The 26446-nt window shown below is 42.3% G+C and overlaps 1 protein-coding gene across 1 annotated transcript; it reads left to right on the top strand.

Annotated features, from left to right (window-relative positions):
- Positions 1-25832, top strand: slc16a2 (solute carrier family 16 member 2). Its single transcript, XM_083785122.1, has 6 exons — positions 1-1009; positions 16541-16685; positions 17175-17676; positions 19591-19734; positions 20829-21057; positions 24971-25832. Exons 1-6 carry the CDS (start codon positions 565-567, stop codon positions 25231-25233), a joined length of 1728 nt encoding a protein of 575 aa, XP_083641248.1. The 5' UTR covers positions 1-564; the 3' UTR covers positions 25234-25832.
- The last annotated feature ends 614 nt before the right edge of the window (positions 25833-26446 follow it).

The raw sequence follows: 26446 nt of genomic DNA, 5'->3' as shown, positions 1-26446 counted from the left end.
TGTTGTTGATACTAGAACGACACCCACCCACCACCATCTCAGTCCCGGACATACACGGGCCTACTGTACCTATTTCATGCTTATCATCCTGTATAAACACAACATACGAAAGAGGGAGAGGAGGAGGAGGAGCACCTGACCGGGAGATGTTTGGACTATCTGTCACACAATGACATTGGTTCGAGGCTATAAAGCGGATGTTTTCGCAGTTTGACGGGTGGTCCACATTTAACACAGAAGAACAGGAAAGTATAACTACATGCGGTAATAACCACGTTATGATAAAGAGGCTGCCGCTTACTTTTGTTGTTGTTGAAAGATCTTCTGTGCCACAATGACCTAGTTGGGATCTTGATGAAGTTGAGCAGACTTTGGGATTGTGGACAGACTGGACACTAGTGGCCGTGGGGAGGGGAGGGGGAACCTGCCGTGCAGCAAAAATATTTTTAACTGACATTTCCTAAACAAAAAACACATTGGAGTCGGTTGCGTCGGTTTATCTATATCTGATGCAAGAGCGCCCAGAGCCCACAGCAATAATCTATCTACAGGAGCACACACAGCATGGACGACGGTGCAGGAGAAGAGACATCCAGCGGACACCATCAGACTCCCCGGGCGGAGCAGCAGCAGACACTGGCGGCAGATGCGGAGATGGAGGAGCACAAAGGAGGTGCACCATCCCCGGACCCGCCGGTGGTGTCAGATAAGGGCGACGAGACCCTCAATACGCACGGCAAGATCTCGCACGAGGACAGCACCGTGCAGCTGATAGTAGATGACGCGGGGTGTAAGCCACAGACCCCCTCAGGGTCCGACGACTCTCAGGGTACGGGCGCGGGGTTCGTCCCGCCCGACGGGGGGTTTGGCTGGCTGGTGGTTTTCGCAGCGACTTGGTGCAATGGATCGATCTTCGGGATTCAAAACTCTTTCGGCATCCTCCATATGATGCTGGCGAAGGAGCATGCAGATCCCCTCGACGATACAAAGACCTCACAGTTTAAAGTGGGTGAGTATATATACCCACAGCCACAGGTGATCTGATCACCAGTCACTCATTCATAGAGTGTTATAGGGTTTACTTGTAGTACCTAGTTTTATGATTTAAAACTCTTTAAGTATAATAGCCTACAGGTTCATTTTGAGTAGGCTACTATGTATAGAACAGACCTCCATTCAGGCCTGTATATACACCATAGATGTAAATGATCAACAGGCACTCATGTGACTTTGGAACAAGTATCCTACATGAGGCTGCTTGCTATATTCATTTACACCATCTGTTGCAAATCAGTTAGTTTGCCACTAAAAGCCCCAGTCGCCAAAAATATCTTCGTAAACAATGACCATTTGATGACCTCTTGAGCAAGTTCTAGGCTGACGTCCAATTTCCAAATAAGTGTATATGTATATAGTTTAAAAATGTATCTATTTCAAATAAATTAAATAAAAATATGATGCTTCACAAGTTATGTGAATAAACACCTCTGAACAGCCACTGATAAATTCGTTTTCCCATGAAGAACTTTAATTAAATATCATATCTGCAATCTGCTCTTCCTCCGTACAGAAAAACATTTGTGATTCATTATGGTTCAAAACATTTGTGTTTTTAATCTAGCCTAAGCCATATGAATAAAAGTTGTTGGTATCTATTCGACTATTACTCCTTAAATATATCAATTAGAAATGGCTAAGGATTATTATTGGGCTCCTGCCTATACTTGCTTAAAATATATCTTAAAATATGACTTGCATCTTAAAATAAGCTCTGTATAATAACAGTCATAAACATGCCTCGATTTGATCTCTGTGATTTAATTTGAGTGATTTCATTTCAGTAATTGATTTTCCATGTGCCACATTAAAACTAACAATAAACACATTAAAATTGATTAGCAGCCACAGACTGTTGCTTACATGTAGGTCTACCATGAACAAATTACTGCACCTCAGATTGTTCCATTTTGCTTTCAGTCTTCTGAGCCAGTCTGCTTTTACTGCAGTAGCAAATGTTCACATCTGTTTACTCTTTATTACTTCACTGAGTGCATCAGATGTTAATCAACTGATGTGTCCGGCTATAATAAAAAGGAAAAAATGGTGGAAAAATCCACTCGGACACATGGCTCCTTAATTGCTTGTTACTTGCGCAAGCAGAGCGCGCAAGTAATTTGTCCAGGGCGATGTTTGATGCATATGCGCCGTGCCAGTGTATGACGTAATGACTACTTGTGCTTGATATGGCAGTGGTGTCAGATTACATACATGTATACATAGGGGCATTACCTTTAATCCTCCCGACACTAAAACATATCATCATTACGTCACCATCGAAAACCAATTACACCATGGCATTGGGTCCTTTAATCCACATCTTCTTTATTACGTCATCATTGAGAGCTCTATATACCAGTTATACCCTGACGTCATATGCTGCTACGACACATACGCATCAAACGGGGCGCAAAGTAACCACAGTATACCGCTAATCAACTTACAAATTACATATACATATTCATAGAGGCATTTCCTTTAATCCACCCGACACTGATCGACATATACGTCACCATTGAAAGCCGTCACGTATGAGTAATGACTACTTGTGCTTGATATGGCAGAGGTGTCAGATTACATACATGTATACATAGGGGCATTACCTAAAACATATCGTCATTACGTCACCATCGAAAACCAATTACACCCTGGCATTGTACCAGATAACAGCTTTGGTGCTAAAGACGTGTCCACACGTCCTCTCAATAAAAACCGCGGGGTGCTAAAGATGTGGAGAGTGGAGACGTCTTTCTGTTCTTTTTGATCAGAACGGCAATGTTCTGTCCTAATTTCTGATTTAACCAAGCATCTTATTATTATTCAAGTATTTTTATTTAAGTTTTTTGTACATAAGACAGGACAAACAACAGATACAGGACAAACCAACAACAACAACAACACCAGTACTCAACATTCATGTATAAAATATAAAAGTCTGAAATACAATGTAAAAAACCCACAAATTGTACATTAATGACATCAACTATAATTGAAAAACAAAAAAAAAGAATACAAAACAAGTGGGTATTTAACCAAGCATCTTGTTTGGAATAACAGTAAGACACCCTGAGGGCGAGAAGCGACCTCGCCGCATGCACGCATCCGCCCGGCTGACTGCTGGGCGAGTGCATGTGCTTTGGCATGGAGAAAGAATTCTGTACTGGCCATATGGAGCGTGTCTTGAGTGTACATGGTTTGATGAGGTCAGATCAAAAGGTCAGAACAGGAGGAGGGGTGGGGAGGGATCAACATGGAATGTCAGAAGAACAGGTCAGCTCCATATATGGAGATCTAAGGATTCGAGTTTTGAGGTCAGATGTAAAGTTGCTGGCCGGCTCCGTATATGGAGATCTAGGTGATGATCCTGTCTTCTCCATGTATGGTTATCCAGGGTTAGATCAGGTCAGTGTCATGATCTTCATATGGAGATGGCCATATATGGTGGCATGACGTGTCACGAGGCGTGACCATATATGGAGGCGTGATGTCACGAGGGTGTGATGTCATGAAGCGTGCCCATATATGGAGGCGTGATGTCACAGGGCATGACCATATATGGAGTCGTGGGTGACTGAATATATTTTATTAGACAAAAGAAAAAAAGCAAACAGCACAAGGTACAGTCAGGCATTTTGGTCCAAAAGGATTTCCGAAGAAAGACCTTGCGGTCTTGTTTCCATTCGGGTCCCATGCACTCACATGTAGTCATGACCAAGAATCTAAAACAGAAATTGGTCACCTCCTCTGAGTTCTCTCCCTCTGACCTGCTGACAGGTGAAACTTTAGGCCTGTTTTAAAGGAGGCCAGTGATTTGCTTGTTTATTTAATTTTTTTATATAATGTTTTATTGGGTTTTTTCCATTTTTTTAAATATAAGACATACAAGGAACATACAAAAAACAAAACAGAACAAAATAAAACAACAAAAACAACAAAAACAACACCATCCAAGACAAAACAAAACTGACAATAACACATACCCACCCACCCACCCGCTAGCCCTGAGGGGAGAATAGACTTATAGAAAAATGTACGATAATAAACAATACTTACAAAAAAAAAATGATTGGGAAAGAAACTTGTAGGCAAGAGATGACCATATAAAAAAAATCTAAGGAAGAGAGGGAAATTAATCAATTGCAGTTAAATAATTAATATGTAAAAGAAAAGGGTCCCAGGTTCTAGAGAAGTTATTCAATGAGCCTCTAGTTGAGAATTAAATTTTTTCTAGGTGAATAAAGGATGCCAGGTCTTTTAGCCAGGATGTCGTGGCAGGGGGGTTAGGATTTTTCCAGTGAAGCAGAATGCAGCGCCTCGCTATAAGGGAGGCGAAGGCAACTGAATCTGCCTGAAACCTACTGAATCTGCCCTCCACAGGAGATAGCAACTAGAGGACACGGAGGAACAGGAAAGCCAAAGATTGCGGAGAGAGTATCAAAAAAGTGTGTGTATGGTCTGCAGGTGAGTGAAGACACCTGGTACAGGAGTCATTGGTGTTTGGAAACATTCTGCTCAACCTGGCTTTAGTGTAGTGTGTCCTATGAACCACTTTGAATTGGATAAGACACATACGGGCGCATAGACAAGACGAGTTTATTTTAGATAGCACTACCTTCCAAAAATCCTCGGGTAGCTCCGTCCCAAGTTCCCTCTCCCTCACCCCAGAGAGTGTGGTTAATTTAGAAGAGATAAGAGCGTGGTAGATGGAGGAGATGTTATTCAAGGAGTCTGAGGGTGACATTATAGATTCCAATATAGTTTTTTCAGGTAACCTGGGGAAGGGTATAAAATGAGTGGATGCAAAGTTGCGTAATTGAAAAACTCTAAAAAATCTAAGATTTTGTAGATTATACGTGGAGGCGATGTCTCCTAAAGATTTGCTTGTTTTAACCCATTCTGGGCGGGAACCCCTCTTGGTGTTTTAAGCATTATATACTTTAGCTATTGAAAAATAGCAGATCTACAAGCTCAAGCTCTGTGGGTCATTGGTCCCAGCAGGCCTATAGAAGTCGAATTAGTTTGTTTTGGGAGATTTGGAGCTTATTCTTCTGTGCCATTGAGAGGTTAGAGAACCAGGATGTGCAAGCATAGTCAGAAATGGGCAGTATGAGGGCTCCAGCTAAAGTCCTGAGAGCCCTTTTGTTAACAAAAGAGGTTCTGCCCAGGAATCTTGTCCTTTGATTTACTGTTTTGATCGCCCTTGTTGCCATGCTTTCACCTGTCAGCTTATTACCTATGTAACCTCTTCTTTTCTAGAGATTACTATGTTGTCAACCTGGACCTTGTACATTTATCCTACTAAGGGAACGGTTGGACCCGAAAAGAATGCATTCCGGCGGCACTCATGTCGTTAATGTATAGTAGAAACAGTAACGGTCCTAGTATGAGGACCTTGAGCCCGGCAGCTGGAGAGCGTGGTAGGTGAACTCGAAGAAAACAAGCACTCCTTTACAACTGTTTTTTCAGTCGTACTGTAACATAATATAACATTTTAAAACATTTCCCCATGGACCACCTGCAATCTTTATTATTCTTTATTCATATGACTCCCCATTAGCTGCCACCGAAGTAGCAGCTACTCTTCCTGGGGTCCATGACAAACAAAACATATAACACAACACAATAAAAAGAACACAACACAATAAAAACATGTACAATCTACAATCTTACATTCATAATACAAATACATTCAAGACATTAAAAGTACAGAAAAATAAAAACATTAAACAAGACAACAAGACAACCCTTAAATTACGTCAATTAATTAAAATGAAAATTGGGGTAATCAGGTGTCTTTTAAGGAGCCTCTTAAAACTAGACTTACTGGGTGCTTCCGTGATTATAGTGGGTAATGTGTTCCATAATTGTAATGGCTCTGAACATTACAGATCTGCAAACTGCATTTGTTCAGGGTTTTTCTTGACCATGTGACCACTAGTGGTCCATGGCACTAATCATGCCATGGACCACTGGTTGAGAAAGAGTGCTCTAAAAGACATGTCTTGTATCTTGTAAGCATCTGAGGGCAATTTATTTTTTCAACAATGTATTTATTTTCCTTTTTTACACACAAATGACAATACAAACATACAGAAAACAACAATGAACATTACAAGACAAACTAATATAAAGAAAGCAAAACAACAATAACCAAAAAACAAAACAAATTATAGTTTTTTATGTATCTTATAAAACGGCCCCACACCTCCTGAAACACTTCTTGTTTGTCCTTAAGAATGTATGCAATCTTTTCCAAAGATAAACATATAGACAATTCCCTGAACCACTGTGTAATACTTGGTTTGTCTGGCCTCTTCCAGGTCAATGCTATCATTCTCTTAGCTTGTAAAAGACATATATCTATAAACATTTGTTCATTACGCTTTATCTTGTGTCCCTCTGGATATAGACAGAGCAGGAAGAACTTTGGTTATCTGAGGGCAATTTAGTCTACATCAATTACCTGTCTGCCCTGTTTCTTCTCTAGCCTTTTTCAAGCTTGTTAAAGAGTTTACATCCAGGTGGTCCTTGATTCACATTCTTGGAAAAGGACAATCACAGCTTTCATACTCTGAAAGGATTAAACTACTTGAGCCCTTCCTTGCCCCTCTCAGCCACAGAACAAAGAAAGCAATGCAGAAAAAAACATGTACTGTATGTGTAATGTCTTTTAATTGCTGCCAGTATTTTAGTAGTCTAAAACAATGCCCTAGTGTAGTGGTGGAGCATATGCCTTTCATGTGGAAGGTTGTGGGTTCAAAGTTGCTTATAATCCTCCAAATAACATCCAAATGACATCCATCCAAATAACATTACAACATTTCAATAAAATAATTAGTAGATCATGGTAAATTCAGGGGTTGAAAGTTGAGGTACCATTAACACAAAGACCGCCATTGCCATTAATCTACGTCAATTAAAGGCAATTAATCAATGTTACGCTTAACGCCATTGGTGTAGCCCTACGGCAATTGGGCTTTTATAGTGCTTTTGATTGATCAAGTTATAATGCTACTCATGTTAGCGTCTGGTTGCTAGCTGGTGCTGTCAATAACACAGGATCGCACGATCATTATCATAGTGCCTATAAACATCCACTTTATCTGTTTCTTTCAATCGCCTGTATCTCCTATTCCTTGTCCCAGATGGCATTTTTGGTCAAAAACAAGGTTAATTCCACAGCCCAGAGCAGACTCTGTATTGCGTTCCATTAGACTCCATTAGACCAGATGGTAAACAAGGAAGAGATCTTGCATCGTCACACACCCTATCATAAGTTCATCACTTCTCTGGAAATTTGGCTCTTCAAAATTAGAGCTGAACAGGGAAAAATGCTGGCGTGAATGTCACAATTTATCAATATATGCTAGCTTTTTTAGTTAATTTCAGTGTGTTAACCGTTTCAGTTCATACGACGCATGAGGCCGTCATAAGGATCCCGAAAAATTAGTGCCTACGACGTCTGTGGACGTCCTAGCGACGTCCTAGTGACACGGGGCGAGATAAGAATATTCAGAATCTTTCCTTTTTTTTTTTTTTGCATTTCGCTTTTCGCTTTCCGTACGCTAACGCTCTGTGCAACTATTAGCTTGTCATTGACTCCCATGCTAGTGCGGCGGAAAGAATGACTCGTATCTCCTAATCCAAGGCGCTCTCCGTGGTGATGAATGGATCGATATGCTGGCGCTTCATTTCTGCTCCTCATCCGTCTATCCCGCAAAATATGAACGCTTTTTGGAGCGTAAAAAAATAGATTAAGATGATCGGGGATGTGAGGTCACTTTGTAAAGTCAACTTTTTTAGGAAAGTGTTTCCGGTTCATGGCTTTCAGAGTAAAAGCGATCAGACAACTCTGGCACCCCGGAGCTTCTATTTTGATGCACTTCCGGCACTGATTGTGTTCAACCTATATAAGGAACATTTTCAAAATTTTCATTATGCTTTAAGCAGCATGTGACGTGTGCAACTAATGGTTTTTCATGATTCTGAACCCATTCCAGGCATTAGTTATGCACGAAAAACACTCCTTGAGCTAAATTAGGCCATAGCCACTTGTGGCTTGTGTGCCCAAATGTGATGACCTGGCGGTTTTTAGCCCAATGAGTGTTTTTCATGCAAAACTAATGCTTGCAATGGATTCAGAATCATGGAAACCCCCTAGTTTGACATGTCACATGCTACTTAAAGCATTGTCAGTCACTGAGCCTTAGATTTCAGTTTGCACATTCACAGAGGAGGTCGATCCTGTTGATATACAGTAAGGCTACAGTTTAACACAAGTGTTTTTCAGTTTTTTGTGATCGAATGAACCCAACACATTTTCATGATTTTTCAAAAATAGCAGATATACATGAGTTTTTGTATCTGCTGTTTTTGAATATCCAACATATAACGTAATGGTTAAAGTGGTTAAAATCTAAAATGACACAGACGCTTTCCCGGGTTTTAATGGGTTATAATTTATAAAAGCCCTAAAGAATGGCAGATTTTGGCAGGATGGCGGCGCACACAGTTGCTGCGGCTCAGTGCTCGTATCTGGTGTATGATAGCTGATGCATGGGTATTCTAAAAACAGTGACTAGATGAAAGTCATCTCCAACCGTGACTAGTCAAGTAACAGTTTGAAATGTAACATCTTGAATAATCAGTGCTTTGTGTGCAGAGACATCCCTACGAGTATTGATCTGTGATTGAGCACACTGTGCCGTTGACTGTGGCACAGAGAATAATTCCCAAAAGTAGTTATGTGAGTCTTGTGAGAGAGGTGGAAGAAAGGGATTGGCAAATTAAATGCTGAATTTAATTTGTAACCTGAAATAGGCTGTCCACCAGCAGCATGAGAAAGACAAATGGCATGTGACTAGTTGACTTATAGCTCCCAACGTCTGTGGCTCTGGGCACACCGGTAGAAAAATGTAGCCTGTATATTGTATAAGATATGTGCAGTGCTCAAAAGCTTTCAGATAACAGTCTGGTATCCAAAACAGAAACACCACACAGCATGTTCGGTAATCGGTAGTGGCTGGTTAACTGTCAGTTGACACTCTAATATTAGTTTGAGCTGTGAGGCTTCAGACTAGTCTTTCCAATATGATGATCTGGTCCATCCTGTGGATAGAAAATATAAATAAATTTTTCATGAACCATAATTTCAGCCAACCATAATACACACTGTGATACGTGACAAACATCTAGTATTTACAATGGCAGACATTGTAGTTACATAAGAGGCTTCAAACTGAATGATTCCTATATTGGACAGTGGACACATTGTTGTCTCCACCAGGCCGAAGGCATAGGGAGAGAGTATGTTTTGCACTCTGTCCGTGTGTGTGTGAGTCTGTCTGTGTGTGTCCGTCCGTCCGTCTGTTACCAGCCCCATTTTCCAGAATGGCCTGTTATAGCGCCACCAGGAGGCCGACTTTTGTAAAACATTTTTTTTGAGGCTGAGGAATATATCCCACCCTTTTCACATTGGCCTTTTGGATTTTTGCAAAACACATTTTTGGAACAAAATGCCTCAAATCATCCAATTGCCATCCAAGGCGTCAGAAGAAATGGCACCCTTTTCACCCTGTGTGTGTGTGTGTTCGCGAGAGAGAGAGAGACTGCAATGTAATGTTCATCTAGGGGCAGAAAATGTATAGGCTAGATGCAAAGTGCTGAGTGAAAAACCACTGAAAGCAATGCAACACAGACACTAAGCTACATTCTTACATTTCATCTATGCCCAAAATAGATAGGCCTACGTGCCACTTAATATAGCATACATTATAAGCATGTATTTTCTGTTTGTAAACCAATACCTTCTGTTGCTGGATAGTGTAGCCATGCGCTTTCCCACATTTCAACAGACTTCAAGGGCAGCTATAAATCTGCGGTTGACAGATCATTGAGAATTGTGGCATATTTGGCATTCCTGAGGGCAGCGAAATGGGTCTGTGTTAGATCAGGGGGTCTTTGTCTACCTTGAGTTTCTACACCTCTACATTTAAGTAAGCAGGTACAATCACAGATAGACAGTAGATACTGTACACACACACACACACACACACACACACACACACACACACACACACACACACACACACACACACACACACACACACAAACACAGTTGGTACATGCATGCTACTGTAGGACCCTTTCAGATCTCACTTTGAAGACACTTAGTTGAAATGTTCGCAATTTGAAATTAAAGCATTTAAGACACTCAAGTCTCCAGTTTTGTCATTTGGTTTCAGTGCTCAAGAAGTGGCCAAAACATAGTCAATGCCTTTCAAACTGCTTAAAAACAATAACATATTGAACAAAATACAATAACGTATTGAACAAAATACAGTAATTATAATACAATTGTTGGGATGTCATTTTTGATCGATGCAGTCAAAAACATCAAAATGTATTCACAGTTCACACATCAATGTTTGTCTAATTAGTCTAATGGGAGAACATGTACTATTTCCAAATGAGATGCTTGTAAGTGCAAGCCAAGAAGAGTAGCTGCACATGGCAGAGTTAAACACAGGCATGTTGAATGATTTCAAATCCCTAGCAACGTATGCTTCTTGTTTTTGTGTGTGTTTTCCAGCTGTCATTTTCCATGTGTGATAATAGCAATCATTACATGGTGATTGTGATTCAGTCAGCCCGAAAGAGGTGGATTCAACCTCTGAATGGAGCCAGGGGCAGGTTTACTTTTGCTCGGAGACGCAGGCCGCTCAACGACTTCAACTTTGCACACAAACGTATCTACACACACCAATACATCATATTTATACAAGTAGACATGGACTCATTCCACAATGTCCATATATGTGCAGGCAGGTGCTGCATGTACCAAACAGACCAGAAACACGCCTCAAATAGCGGAGTAGAGATTGATGGTGCTCTCACTGGCATAGGATGTTCCTTTCCCTATACCGTCAAGTCTTGATGAGAGAATTATTCTCTTTTGACCTAAATCTATCTGTCTGTCTGTCTGTCTGTCTGTCTGTCTGTCTGTCTGTGTCTCTCTTGCTATCGCTCTCTGTCTCTCCCTCCTTTCCCTCACTGTCAGAAACTCTGAATGCCTCTCTCACCAGCCTTACATCCCAGAAAGAAAGCGAAGCTTGCTACACATCTCTTTGCTGTTTGTCTGCTGTCTGTTTCCCAAACGCTCTTTGTCTTTTGTTCTGAAGTGTTGAGACCTAATCCTCTGTAATGAGTGCACTCCATTAAAATGCTTGGCTTGAGAGAGGAAAGAAAGAGGCAAAATACAAAGAGAAGTGGAGCGGAGGATGGAGGAATGAGACACTGTCTGTTTTTCCCTCTTCGGTTGGACCACAGATGTGTGTTCTATTGACGTCCATTTTCCAACCAATGGAGCAAGTTAATCATAATATTGTGCCCCTGGAGCAGTGTCTTGCTTAGGGATACTTCGACATATAGAATCAATGAGCAAGCAAGAGGATTGAATTGACAACCTTCTGATGGCCTCTTTCTACCCACTCAGCTACGGCTGCTGGTTTCAGTGGGCAATGCACAATGGCTCATATATCTTAATATATATTATGTCACCTCTTGTGATTCATCCGTCTTGAGGCAATAGTGCTTTTACCACTTTAGCATTAGGATTCTCATTCTACTGTAGAAGTCTAAACATTGATTTGCGCTGCCTCTAGTTGTAGAATTCCTCAGCGAAAACAAAGGGCTTTCCTGGAAGTTTGGCCTTGGCCAACCTTCCAGGAAAGCTCTTTGTTTTTATTTTTGTGTTTTTTGTGTGGAGGTTAGGTTAGAAGAGCCAAGGGACATTTTTTGTCTTAAATAAAAAACATTTGATAACAAAAAAAAGAAGAGCCAAGGGACTCTGGCATGAATGAACGCCTCAGGCTGAGAGTGTCAAGGGTTCCACGACCTCAATGTGCTGCCTGTCCCCTTTTGCTTCCCTACAGATGGTTACACATTTCTGCTCATGCAGAATGTTTTCTCCCTCTATTCATCGCATGCTCTATACTCCACAGACAAAAGAAGAAGCGTTGAAAGTTAAAACTTGGCCAGTTCAGACTATTCAGACACTAGTCGAGCCCCCCACCACCCCTCCCTCAGATTTGATTTGAACCTGGGCTAGCTCTGCAAGGACTGAGCCTTAATGGTATGTGCTCCTGGCCTGTACAGTTGACCATGACAACCTTCTTCACCTTTACATAGTAGGTTTTGTAATTAACTCTGTGGGTTTTATATTGGAAATAAAACCTTGGTTACCTAAATCTTGTGCTAAATTAGGGTTTTGTTTTTAGTGGCCTGCCATTAGATAGTGAATATGTGACTCATAGATATATGTTTGAGGAGCGCTAGGCTAGCCCCTCCAATGTATGGCATTACGTCATATGGCATTCAAGTCTATGGGCTTGTTTAGAGCACTTATGATGTAAATCGAATGGCAGCCAAGTCTATGGACTTTAAATATTTGTTTAGGGCAGCACTCGGCAAGTTAAACAAACATTGACGATGTGAGACTTCGTGTGGCCACTATAAATACAGTGGGCGCCCCTCACGAGTGATTTGAATGTCACTCTGGACTAGCCATGAGCTAAAGGCTTGACCCAGAATTGTTGACTGATACAGGCATGTACTGGAGGGCAGAAAGAACTGAAGCTCATGTGATTTACATTGCAGAACTCTCCAGCTATTTGTTTACATGCGGAAACATGATACGTTACGTCACGAAACTCACTGACCCAACAGAGAAAATGTTACAGCACCTAAATGGACCACAGCGTTGACATACACATGACATACTGTATAGACTTTTTGAACAAAACATATTTGTGGTATATTTTAGTAATTTGGTGTTAAGAACTAAACAAAAAAAAAAAGTTTCTGGTTCTGTTTCATTTACAGCAGGAAAGAATAGATTAAATGATTATTAGAAGCTAATATATAGATACATATCTACAAATTGGGGTTGATCAAATTAAAATAGTTAAGTTAACATTTGTGCTTCTTCTGCAAGTCTGTATTCTGTTAATATCATGTCATGGTTGCAACCACTGTAAAGAAGGGAAAAGTCTGCACACTAATACTGTGTCTTATCTCCCAGTAGAAAATTTATTTAGGTTGACAGGCAAGTACATTTACTCAAGTACTGTACTTAAGTACAATTTTGCAGTATTGATACTTTTACTTCCCCCCCCCCCCTTTTTTTCACTGTTTTGTTTATTCAAGATTCAGGGTATACAGTAAATCAAATGACAGTATATATGACACACCCATATTAAACACATCAAAGATAACAAAATGTTGTGAGTCCATACACAAAATATTGTGGTAGCATAAAATAAAAATAAGAAAATAAAATAAAAAGTTGCATAGTCCTATGCTAACATGGAAGCGACACTGATACAAACCACATAACCTGAATCAAGTTTTGAAACAAAAACAAGACAAACGTACGACAAGACAAGACAACATGGTATGGTCATTGGTCACCCTTCCAAAAGGGTAGTGCATCCACACATGGCTCCTAATAATAAATATACTGAACAACCCAGCTGCGTCGGGAATCTACTGATACTTTTACTTTGAGTACGTTTTCCACCACTGCTGGGAGCTAAGACACAGGTTGCAGACCTGCGGTTCAGCTACTGTACATGTTTTATTGGGATGTGCGTGCTTCTCATTGGACTCTATTTGCAACCACTGTAGTCAGACAGACTGGTTGAGAACATACAGTACATACACATGTGCTGAATATATATATATATAATTATAATGTGAACACGCTCATAAAATCATCAATCAACAACTGTCATGTCAGACAGGTAATGCTTGAATATACTCCCAATTCGTACATCAGTGGTAGAGTTGGCGGTAGAGCAGCCAGATGGGAACCGCGAGGTTCACAGTTCGATCCCGGGCTCCCCCAGAGTTAGTGTCGAAGTGTCCTTGAGCAAGACTGAACCCATTTTGCTCCCTACGTGCCGGCTGGTGCCTTGCATGGTTTATCTGCCATTGGTGTATGAATGTGTGTGTGAATGGGTGAATGTAATGCACAATCTATGTAAAGAGCTTTGGATAAAAGCACTATATAAATGCACCATTTAACAGTGCTGCGTGCTGAAAATAGCCAATCTACAAGCTCACATTGCGATGTGATGCTATTGCAAAGTGCTAAGTTATTAAAAAAGGCTTTCAAGATAAATAAATAAATATATAAAAAATAGTAGATGTACAAGCTCGCATGTGAGCTACTAACCACTAGTGTTCTAAATCCTAGTTCCTAAATCCGAGTTTTCAAAAAAATAAGACAACATATGTTGCTATTATAGCTCAAATCTAAAATGACACGGATGCTTTCCTGTATTAATGGGTTAAGCAAAACAAACATAGTGCTAGGGGACATCGGCATGGTGTACGACGTAGATATTTAAAGGGAAAATCCTTTTTTCCCTCACATTTGGATAAATAAACCACACAAACAGCTGGAGCCAGTTCCTCCCTCAATCCCTATAGAAAAGGACTTTGTAGTGCTGGACCTGTTGTTATCGTACAGTTCACTATGTACCAGAACATCTAGATTAATTACAGTACAACCTGTTTCTTTTTTTTCCCGCTCGCACAACAAGGGGAGCAACCATTGATTATGTTTGCATCCTGCTGTGCTCAGGGGTAGGATGGGGTGAGAGGTGTGTGTGATGCACTGACTCAACTGCCAAAAGCTACATTAAATCCCACTCACACACACATCACAAACTGATCTTGATTTTGTGAGTGCATGTGTGCGTCTATGTGAGTACACAGTTGTGTTTATGGCATTCAGTGTCAGACCATGGGTGAATTTGCCTTATTGCCACTCCACCCCGTCTCACACACACTCACTCACTCATTCATTCACCCTCAGTTACTCATTCCCTGTCTACATTTGGTAGGACTCACCTGACGATTTTGAGATTTTTAGTGTGAAATCTTAGGTGACGGTGCTTTTATGTGTACATGCAACATGCATGCATGTGCGTATGCACGCGTGCACGCTTCTGTGCATCTTGTCTATCCGGCTGTCTGTCTGCCAGAAGCTACAGTACCTGGCTTTGGTCTTTATTTCATGGAGCGTTTGGGATGGGATGACCCTGAGTCCAGACACCAAGGCAGACATTAAAGCTACCTTTGGTCTCTGGGGAACTAGATCCAGACATGTGGTTGTTTACACCCCAGGGTACAGCTTGTCCCAGCAAGATGACTTATTTAAACTCATTTTATTTTAATTGTGGTGGATATTACTCTTTGTTATGTATTACTCTACAGACCTGAATGGTCCAGTTAACCTCATATTTCTTTTTCTTCCTTTCTTTTTTCCTCCTGTTTTTTCACGTTTTAGTTCACAAGTTCCAAACATTTTGAAATATTTTTGTCTGGCACCTTTGATTTTTCCATTGCATTTCTTTCTATTTAAATCATGGGTAAGTTTTTTTGATAACCCTGTACTGGTGAAAGCCACTGGTGGTCATTTACGATAAAGAAAAGTTGCAATGAAGTGCTGCAAGTTGGAATTCATTTTTTTACACCTCCAGTGTGACCTTTTTCATGCACTGTGACCCCCTTTCCACTGGTTGGAAACCGGTTCAGTTCAGAACCAGTTTTTGAGCCAGACCTCCAAAATTGGAACGTTAATTATGAATTGAGTGGGCAAAACCATACCTATATTAAATTGTTTAATATATAGTTTAAATAGTTTTTTTGCACATGCTCCTATATAATGCCTAATTCGCATATTTAAGATTTGTAAAACAATAAATCATTGTCTTTATGTAAGTAATCAACTGGAGAAGTTTCAAGGTGATAACAATTTAATATAGGTATGGTTTTGCACACTCAATTCATAAAATTAACGTTCCAATTTTGGAGCTCTGGCTCATGGACTGAGAACTAAAAAGAACTGAACCGGTTCCCAACCGGTGGAAAAGGGGCCTGTGTCCTTAATCAACTTCGGTTCTTAATCACCTCAAGAAATCCTATAGAGTAAATCTGACTAAATGTCAGTATTTAGCAGTTTCCATAATATATAATAGTTTAATAGGTTTAAAACTTTTGTAGCTGCATATGTCGGTTGGGGGCATTGAGTTTAATGTGTGTACTGTATACCGACAGCACTAAACATATGTAACAGATGGTGTAAATTATGCAAGGCTAAGGGCTAAGGAATCCATTTCCATTTCTGACATTGTTGAATTGTTTCTTATTTCTCCATATGTTTTTCTTAATTATTTCCCCTCTTCTTTTTTCTCATCACCTCACTCACCCTCTCCTCTCCTCTCCTCTCCTCTCCTCTCCTCTCCTCTCCTCTCCTCTCCTCTCCTCTCCTCTCCTCTCCTCTCCTCTCCTCTCCTCTCCTCTCCTCTCCTCTCCTCTCCTCTCCTCTCCTCTCCTCTCCTCTCCTCTCCTCTCCTCTCCTCTCCTCTCCTCTCCTCTCCTCTCCTCTCCTCTCCTCTCCTCTCCTCTCCTCCAGCTTGGGTGGGAGCCCTGGCTATGGGGATGATCTTTTTCTGCTCACCGGTGGTCAGCATGTTCACAGACCACTTTGGCTGTAGAAAGACAGCTGTCGGTGGAGCTACCTTGGCCTTCATAGGGCTGCTCAGTACAGCCTTTGCAAAGTAAGAGAATGTTTAACATTTAACAATAAATGTATGTAAACGTGTATCTCTTTTTATGTTTTCATAAATGCATGTTTTATTTTATTCTTAGTCATATGACAGACAAGTAACTGAAAAGTATTACGGAGAACTTGTGTAACTTCACTAAATAACTACATTGGATCCATTGGACACAGGTTATTTTCCATTTTGTGAAAAGTGTTTTACTGTTTCTGTCTGACAGCGATGATATACTGTATGTACAGTATCTTCTGATTACAACACGTTATACCTAACGAAGTAATCATTAGGTATAACTTGTGTATAAGCTATTCTGCATCTCTATACTCAGTAACCCACTGCAACTATGCAGTAGAAAAGAACTATGCAAATTGTTTTTCAAATCCTATATATACACCACCATGTTGATTTCATGCTCCGTTTCCAACATTCCTCCTCTTTTTCTTCCCGATCCCCATATTATCAACATCTTTCCTTGTTGTTTCCCAGGACACTGAGCCTTCGCTATTTTACCTACGGAATATTATTCGGCGTTGGCTCGTCCTTCGCATTCCAGCCCTCGCTGGTCATCCTGGGCCACTACTTTCGCCGGCGGCTGGGCTGGGCCAACGGGGTGGTGACGGCGGGCGCCAGTGTCTTCTCCATGGGCATCCCCGTGCTCCTGAAGAAGGTGGTGGAACCTCTGGGCCTCAGCACCACCTTCCAGATCCTCAGTCTCTTCATGCTCGTCCAGGCCCTGCTGGCGCTGACTTTCAAACCTCTGCTCCCAGCCGGAGGTGGGATGGGACCCCCGGGTATGGCTCCGGGCCCTGCCGCGGACACTCACACTCAGTCAGGGGCCACTGCTCAGGGGTCGAGTCGCTGGAGCAAGGCCCTGGCTCGGGTCAGGAGGTACTTCAACCTGCGAGTGTTTCACATCGTCACTTACAGATTGTGGGCGTTTGGAGTCGCCACAGCCGTGCTCGGCTACTTTGTGCCGTATATCCATCTAGTAAGAGCCCGTATTCATGTTGAATGTGTGGTTGTAACGTTGAGTGAAATGGCACTGTATGTTAAAGTTGCAGACATTTCTTTTCCTTTTTCAGTCAGAATAAGCTATTTCTGACTCACATTCAGCTCCTGTGTGAGCTGAATGTGCACCTATTGTCTGATGTTGTTTTGTTTACATGTTGCACATAATACCAACCATGACAGCGTCACTGGTACATGTATTGTTTTCACCGTGTGTGTGTGTGTGTGTGTGTGTGTGTGTGTGTGTGTGTGTGTGTGTGTGTGTGTGTGTGTGTGTGTATGTTTTTTATCATAGCAAAATGTAGTTTTTAGTACATTACCAGGTCTTTATGTGTCAGATTTTGTGGACAGATTTTGTCAATCACAACCATGCAAGATGCAACATGTATAGTTGAGATCTCACTGAAGGCTGAGTTCGAAGATGGGTGCGGTCTGTCATCCGTCCAACGGTTTGCGACTCTAGGCCCAGAGTGACACACATGCAGACATATAAACAGACCCTCTAGACAGCTTGCCTCTGAGGAGCCACACTGTTAAAATAGGGACATTTCCAGTCGAATGGGAGAGCAGGAGGTGGGAGTCTGGCTGAAAGAATTAAAAGGGACAGTGGCTGCAAGAGAGAAGCTGATGAGAGAGTAGGCGTATGTCAGGACCCTTGCTATAACACCATGACATTCATGTAATGTGGGGGACATGCAGAGAGCAACGGGATGCTCCATGGCAGGGAAAATGAGCTGGTGACGACAACCTGTTACAAAATAAGTAACAGGATTTTGCAAGCTCTACTGACGTGAATGTCAATCACTGAGTAGAGCTGTAACTGCAGAGCTCAGTGTACTTTTTCCAATAACGGCATTATCATATCCCGATATAACGATCAGCACCCAAATGTAGACTCAGGTGCAGAGGACCCCTCTCCACTCTGCTCTAATTTCGGTGTTAAGGAAGGGCGATGGAAAGGGAGAGTTATTGAGCAAATTAATGAGAAGGAGAAGGATGGAATACTAAATGCAGTGCAAAACTATGGATTTGGGTCTCTCGCTCTCCATCCAGATGTCGGATGTTTCTTCTCTGGCCTCCTCCTGTCAGGCCTGTTGTTTCAGGCCCAGGCCCAGATGTAAACAACACCCCGGCCTTTGTATTGGCTCAACCACTTCAGGAAACCTCTCCTGTATGGCCTCTCTGTGTTCCTAAACATGCCTATCCTATGGGCCTTGATGTCAGACCCTGGCATGTAGCGCCCTTCAAAGCTGTGCAAATAGTTCACACGAACCAGCATTTTCTGGTCAGGAAAAGCTTCAGAAGGTGGTTTCATGTTTTGGATCTAATTCAGGTGTTGGGCGGTGAGAATGTACGATCTATTCTATAGCCTATGTATTGGGTCTTCCTGTCCCGCTGTTAGTATAGTATAATTATAATATAGTATAAAGACTTCGGGGTGTGTCGTAGCTCAGCCAGTTAGTGCACAGGCTTTGTGATCCTTGTTAGCCACAAGGACCTGATTTAGAATCGCACAAGTCTCATCTCTCTGCCCTTGGTATCTACATAATAATGTATAAACAAGTAGGGTGGGAAAAGAAAATGCTTGATTCAAGTTTAAATTATCCAAAAACTGTGGTCTTACCCCAGTTTGTGGCTGTGGATTGAGTGAAATTCTTTGCACTTTCTCAAAGAATGCACGCATGCGCACACACACACACACACACACACACACACACACACACACACACACACACACACACACACACACACATTGTTTTGACAAAACGTGTCAGCTGATCCTTATAGTATATTGGTTCCACCTTTTGAGTGAGTTTCTCCAAGCACAGCTACAGCAACGTCCACAGCAGCCAAGGTCCATTCAGCTGTTTTTCTCTTTCTGTCTGTTTCTTAGATCAACTTTGTCAAGGAACAGTTTGAAGACACACAGAGGGAATGGGTGCTGCTGGTGTGTATAGGTTTTTCATCAGGTGTGGGCCGACTCACCTTTGGCAAGATTGGGGACCTCATCCCAGGGCTAAACAAGATCTACATGCAGGTGAGGGAATACCTGAATACTTGTTTTATGATGGTCTTCAACAGGGAGTTACTACAAGAGGGCTGTGTGATTTAACCACTTGAACCCTATTAGCATCCCTATTCTGAGGAGAACCGTAGCCAAAAATAGACGATCTACAAGCTCAGCACAAGGCGTGAGCTTGTAGATTGGCTATTTTCGGCAAAGAGGTTTGGTGTAAAAGGAAAAAAGGGCAGACCAAGTACTGTGTGAAACGTTAAAGGTTTACTCAGTATTGACAGTTTTAAGTGGTTAAATGTCTGAAAATACACTTTAACATGAATCCAACAGTCAAACAAGTCTAGAACTAAATAATATATGAAACAGTTTATGTAGTGGGGGTCCCTGCTTCACCTGCCTCTCAGCCAGGGTTCAGTAACTGACCCCTGTTCTAGAGTATTCTAGACAGGTAGACATGAGTGACATTGTTACAGAGTAAAATCCTGTGTTGTAAACATGTGTTGTAAGCCTTTGAATTGAGTACCTAGGTTTAAGTAGCTCCTGTAAATGTGATTATCCTTGTGCTGGCCTTTGCTGGAGTTGTACATTCAGTGAGAGCATTATGGAGGGAAAGACTGTAAGGCCTGATTGTAAAATAGACTACAATTATGTAACCACACCCTGCTGTTTCAATAAAGAAACATACCGGTTGGAAAGAGATCTGTGATGCACGGCCTTGTTTATTGAAGGCTTTGATACTGAAATTCAATATTTAACCCAGAGTTGGCTAATCCTTGAATTTATTCATTTATACAATGGTTTGATTGTTAATGGGATTGAAAGCAGTCCCCTTTAGCTCATGGTTTAAGCACAAAATCCTTGGTCACAGTTCATGAATTCTGGGCTCAGTGCAATGCAATAGTATTGCTTGATAATTTTGGTGTTTGAAAACAGCTAATTAGATAATTAACTGCGCGACTCTTAACCACACTAATTTGAATTTTCAACAATGTACAGTATATTAGATAGATGGAGAGATATAGACATAATTATGCATTTCCTTGGCACAATGTGATGTGCAATATGTTGATAAAAGCTCACTTATGTCATAATGCGATCCTCCCCTTCAATTCCAGGTGGTGTCCTTCATAGTACTGGGCTTGATGTCCATGTTGATTCCGCAGTGCACTGTGTTTGAGGCCCTCATCGTGGTGTGTGTGATCCTGGGGCTGTGTGACGGATGCTTCCTTACCATCATGGCTCCCATCGCCTTTGAGCTGGTCGGGCCCCTGCAAGCTTCACAGGCTATAGGCTACCTTCTCGGCCTCATGGCTGTTCCTATGACTGCTGGGCCACCCATTGCTGGTAAGAAGCTTGTTCCTTTTTCCATTTTTAAAGGTAGTGAGGGGTGCCCACACTTTTTGACTTGAGAGCTACTTTCAAAATGACCAGCTCAACAAGATCTATACCCACCGGAAACGTTATAATATCATTGCTAAAAATGGCTTTGGAATAGCGGCGCTGGCATTACATTTAATACAAATGCACTTAGGAATGGGAAAGGGGAGAAATGGAATAGGCTATGTAGGCCTAGAGTTTTTTTTGTTGTATTTCATTTGTAATCTACTGACATTTGTGGATTTTGTGCACAGCAACACTCTTGGAAACAAAGTATTGCATTATGGGTTTGAGCTGACAGGCCCTTTTTTATGTCTGTCAATCAATCAAGTCAACTTAATTCAAGTGGCAGATGCCAATATATATATATATATTTAAATTAAATATTCTTTAGGGGCATGTCATGTGATCTACCTGCACAGCCTTTGTGATCTACTGGTAGATCGTGATCTACCTTCTGGGCACCCCTGCTGTAGTGTATTTGAGAGTATGTTCAATAACAACGGTCTCCCAATCTGTCCAGCTCTTTAAAAAACAGAAACGTTGAGGTGGGTTGCCAATTTCAGCCAATCGGGAGAGAGAAGAACCCCACAAATGATCATTAAAGCCCTTCAATTTGATGGTTCCACTTCCAATTTTGTCTGCCCACTTCTTTGTGTCACTCGCAATTTCACTTGTTTATTATCCTGTATCCTGTAAATTCTATCTTCTGATTGGATAAAATTAGTATCCCGACTTACTAAAGAGCTGGGAGGCCCCTAACTGAACAAACACTCGTCTATAGCAAGTATTGCTATCAGAATATAGAGCCATTGATTAACTCTTATTTGAACAAAAGAATGAAGGGAAGCTCCGCACACTCAGATCTGTGCACAATCAATATATGTATTTTTTTGCAAGCTTTCGGTCTATGCTGACCTTCACTGACTCCAGCACTTTACTTAAGTTTTTTCAGCAGAATGAGCAGTGTTTTTTGCACCTCTAACTAGTACTCTTTCAGGTAACGAAACTCAGAGTATAAATGAGTATAAATGCTATGGTTGACCAAAGATAGAATAGTAGGAACATGGCGAAGACATGTGAGGTGGGATAAGCTGTACACTTGTTTAGAATTTAGGCTCTGGGACCATGGCCAGGGACAGACTGTCTCTGCCAATTTATCTACAGGAGTACACACACACACACACACACACACACACACACACACACACACACACACACACACACACACACGCAGACACAAACACAGGCAGCATACTCAGGCCAAGTACAAAGTTTAGCATGAACCTGTTGATACTGGATGCAGGAACGGTCGTACATGGTGTCCCACTGCTCTCCCAGATGACATTTCTTAACTCCTTTATGTCTACTTACATGCAGTTTAAAGTTCCCCTGCCCTCCTCCACCTGTCCCTCTCCTCGTCTCCCTTTTTCATCTCCTGCACTGCAATCCCTCCCCAGCAGCAGGAGCAGAGCCCAGGCACCGGGAGCTGAATGTTAACTTGATCTCCAAGGGCTTTCTGACCAAATCCTCTCGGACAAGTATACCTGCTGGGCATTTCTTATAAAACCCTATGTCCTCTCTCCCCAACACGCGCGCCCACGCACACACGCACCCGCACACATTTAGTTTAAGTACCTTATGTCCTTCCCTGTTGTACTAGGTAAGTTGGAGGTCCTCCCTATGTCATGCTGTGGGCCATATTGAATCAGGACCAACAAGACATATACCTTTACATCTCCATGGAATTGATACTGCTCTGTCTGTAATGAATGACAGATGACCTGCAGTGCCCAGAGCTAAGGTCTACACTCTACAGTATAACATGCTGCTGCCAGTGGACCGAATAGCTTGGCTAAGCGTATGGATTGCCCTGGACGGTGCAATGCTGATCGGGACAAACGTTTTATTGCCTGATGTTATTTATGTTTGTTAACTAACAATACCAACCATAAAGACAGGATGCCAGTCTATCTCATTTACCCCAGAGTCTCCCTCAGATCTTGTGTTAATCAAACACCTCTTCTCTCGGTTAATTCCAATCGGGATTTCCACAGCGGATCATCTGTTTCCATCTGGTTCTGTTCTCTGCGTCTTCATTGGTCTTCTCTCACCGCATCCAGAAACGTCTTGCCTGGCAGATTCAGCTTCCTTCTCTCGATGTACCCCTAATGCCTCCATGTCCGTACCATGTACCATCCATTCCTAATCCCTCCATGTCCATACCGTCCTAATCCCTCCATGTCCACACCATGTACCCCTAATCCCTCCATGTCCATACCGTCCTAATCCCTCCATGTCCACACCATGTACCATCCATTCCTAATCCCTCCATGTCCATACCGTCCTAATCCCTCCATGTCCGTACCATGTACCATCCTAATCCCTTCATGTCCATACCATCCTAATCCCTCCATGTCCATACCGTCCTAATCCCTCCATGTCCATACCGTCCTAATCCCTCCATGTCCACACCATGTACCCCTAATCCCTCCATGTCCATACCGTCCTAATCCCTCCATGTCCACACCATGTACCCCTAATCCCTCCATGTCCATACCGTCCTAATCCCTCCATGTCCACACCATGTACCCCTAATCCCTCCATGTCCATACCGTCCTAATCCCTCCATGTCCACACCATGTACCCCTAATCCCTCCATGTCCATACCGTCCTAATCCCTCCATGTCCACACCATGTACCCCTAATCCTTCCATGTCCATACCATCCTAATCCCTCCATGTCCATACCATCCTAATCCTTCCATGTCCATACCATCCTAATCCCTCCATGTCCATACCATCCTAATCCCTCCATGTCCACACCATGTACCATCCTAATCCCTCCATGTCCATACCATCCTAATCCCTCCATGTCCATACCATCCTAATCCCTCCATGTCCATACCGTCCTAATCCCTCCATGTCCACACCATGTACCCCTAATCCCTCCATGTCCATACCGTCCTAATCCCTCCATGTCCATACCATGTACCATCCTAATCCCTTCATGTCCATACCATCCTAATCCCTCCATGTCCATACCATCCTAATCCCTCCATGTCCATACCATGTACCATCCTAATCCCTTCATGTCCATACCATCCTAATCCCTCCATGTCCATACCGTCCTAATCCCTCCATGTCCATACCGTCCTAATCCCTCCATGTCCACACCATGTACCCCTAATCCCTCCATGTCCACACCATGTACCCCTAATCCCTCCATGTCCATACCATCCTAATCCCTCCATGTCCATACCATGTACCATCCTAATCCCTTCATGTCCATACCATCCTAATCCCTCCATGTCCATACCATCCTAATCCCTCCATGTCCATACCATCCTAATCCCTCCATGTCCATACCGTCCTAATCCCTCCATGTCCATACCGTCCTAATCCCTCCATGTCCATACCGTCCTAATCCCTCCATGTCCATACCGTCCTAATCCCTCCATGTCCACACCATGTACCCCTAATCCCTCCATGTCCACACCATGTACCCCTAATCCCTCCATGTCCATACCATCCTAATCCCTCCATGTCCATACCATGTACCATCCTAATCCCTTCATGTCCATACCATCCTAATCCCTCCATGTCCATACCATCCTAATCCCTCCATGTCCATACCATGTACCATCCTAATCCCTTCATGTCCATACCATGTACCCCTAATCCCTCCATGTCCATACCATCCTAATCCCTCCATGTCCATACCATTTCAGCCTCACCTGTTTTTGTGTGTTTTTGAGACTCGACTTTGACTTGGACTCGGGACTTGACTTGATACTTGTGCCTCAGGATTTGAGGCTGACATGGGAATGGACTAGTGTGTCACACACACCAATATCTCCTCTTCTCTGCCAAACATGTAGGTCTTCTTCGTGACATCTGTGGGAACTACACGGTAGCCTTCTCCCTGGCCGGAGTGCCTCCCATGGTTGGGGGAGTGGTTCTGTTCTTTGTGCCCCTCGTGCACCGCAGGCTCCAGCGGCGCCAGGCTCAGGCCGGAGTGTCACAAGAGGATCCAGCGCCGACCACCCACATGCTGCCCTCTGCCCAGCCAGCAGAGGAGCCCAAGAGCTGCTCTAACGGAGACATGCTGCCTGGCTACACTGACGTGGAGACACACATCTGAAGTGAGACTATGAAGGTAAGCCATGATACCCTCATGGCTGCCTGGGCATATATTGTCATACAGTAGGCTATATGTAATACTTTTGGAGTATTAACAGGCAAAATAAACTTGAGAGGAATTTGGTGATTCATATATATATATATATATATATATTCATATGACATAATACAAGTACACAGGGCTCTACATGTGTACACATGTACACATACAAATATGATCTCTCTCATTTCGGGCTCATCATTTTCATTATTTTTAAACATTTTGTTTTGTTTTATTTTTACCCTGTAATTACTTATAGGGATTCCGCCCACCAGCACTTTTTTGCCTGTCCAATCATTGCCATTGCCCAGACCAGAGCCATTTCTATGGACCACAACAGTCCCTGTGGGTTTCTGCTCTTGTCCCTTCACCCTCCACCACCTGTTCAGTGACCGTGACCTTGTTTTCTACACTGACTCTTTTCTTTGTCATTTGGCCCATATGATGGGAAGGACAAAAGAGAAGGTAAAACTTGGTAAAAGCGTAACACAATCTGAAATAGAGTTTAATGTTACAATCATCTTTATCTTTATCTTTAAGATATTCTTATGTAAATTCTTATGTATTCTTATGTAAACTGAAACATGTAAACTGAAACGTGTTCAAAAAATTTGTTTTGCAAAAATCCACCTGTTGGTGGTGCTATAATAGGCCAATGTGAAAAGGGTGGGATATATTCCGCAGCCTAGTAGGAAAGTCTGTGAAAGATTTCACATAAATTGCATGCTGCGTTCATGATTTGAGGCTTTTTGTTCAAAATGGACCAATCCTGCAAACTTTGAAAGCCAATGTTAGCCAATTAGGATGAAATATGAAATATTGGACGGATCCATCTTGAACACATGACTATAGAGATAGTGTGTAATGATTTGCGGGATTTTTGGACAGAATTTGGAGGAGTAATATATAAAAAAAGATCTGGAAAATTTGGGGCAGAGATTCATCGTTGGCATCCAGGGAGTGTGCGTGCAAGATTTGGCAACGACGGACACACACACACACACACACACACGGACGGATGGACGGACTCGCACACGGACGGAGTGCAAAACACACTCTCCCAATGCCTCGGCCTGGTGGAGACAATTAACAAAGAGACATACAGTAGTATGAGTTATTGGATTCATGATTACTGTAAGCAATGTCAGAGGTCTGTTCTGTTTTAAATGTCAAT

The sequence above is a fragment of the Protomyctophum parallelum genome (genome assembly GCF_964188405.1).
Source record: "Protomyctophum parallelum genome assembly, chromosome: 16".
In the NCBI taxonomy this organism is placed as follows: Eukaryota; Metazoa; Chordata; class Actinopteri; order Myctophiformes; family Myctophidae; genus Protomyctophum; species Protomyctophum parallelum.
The sequence above is the reverse complement of the archived record's forward strand: the minus strand, read 5'-3'. Positions and strand labels throughout refer to the sequence as shown.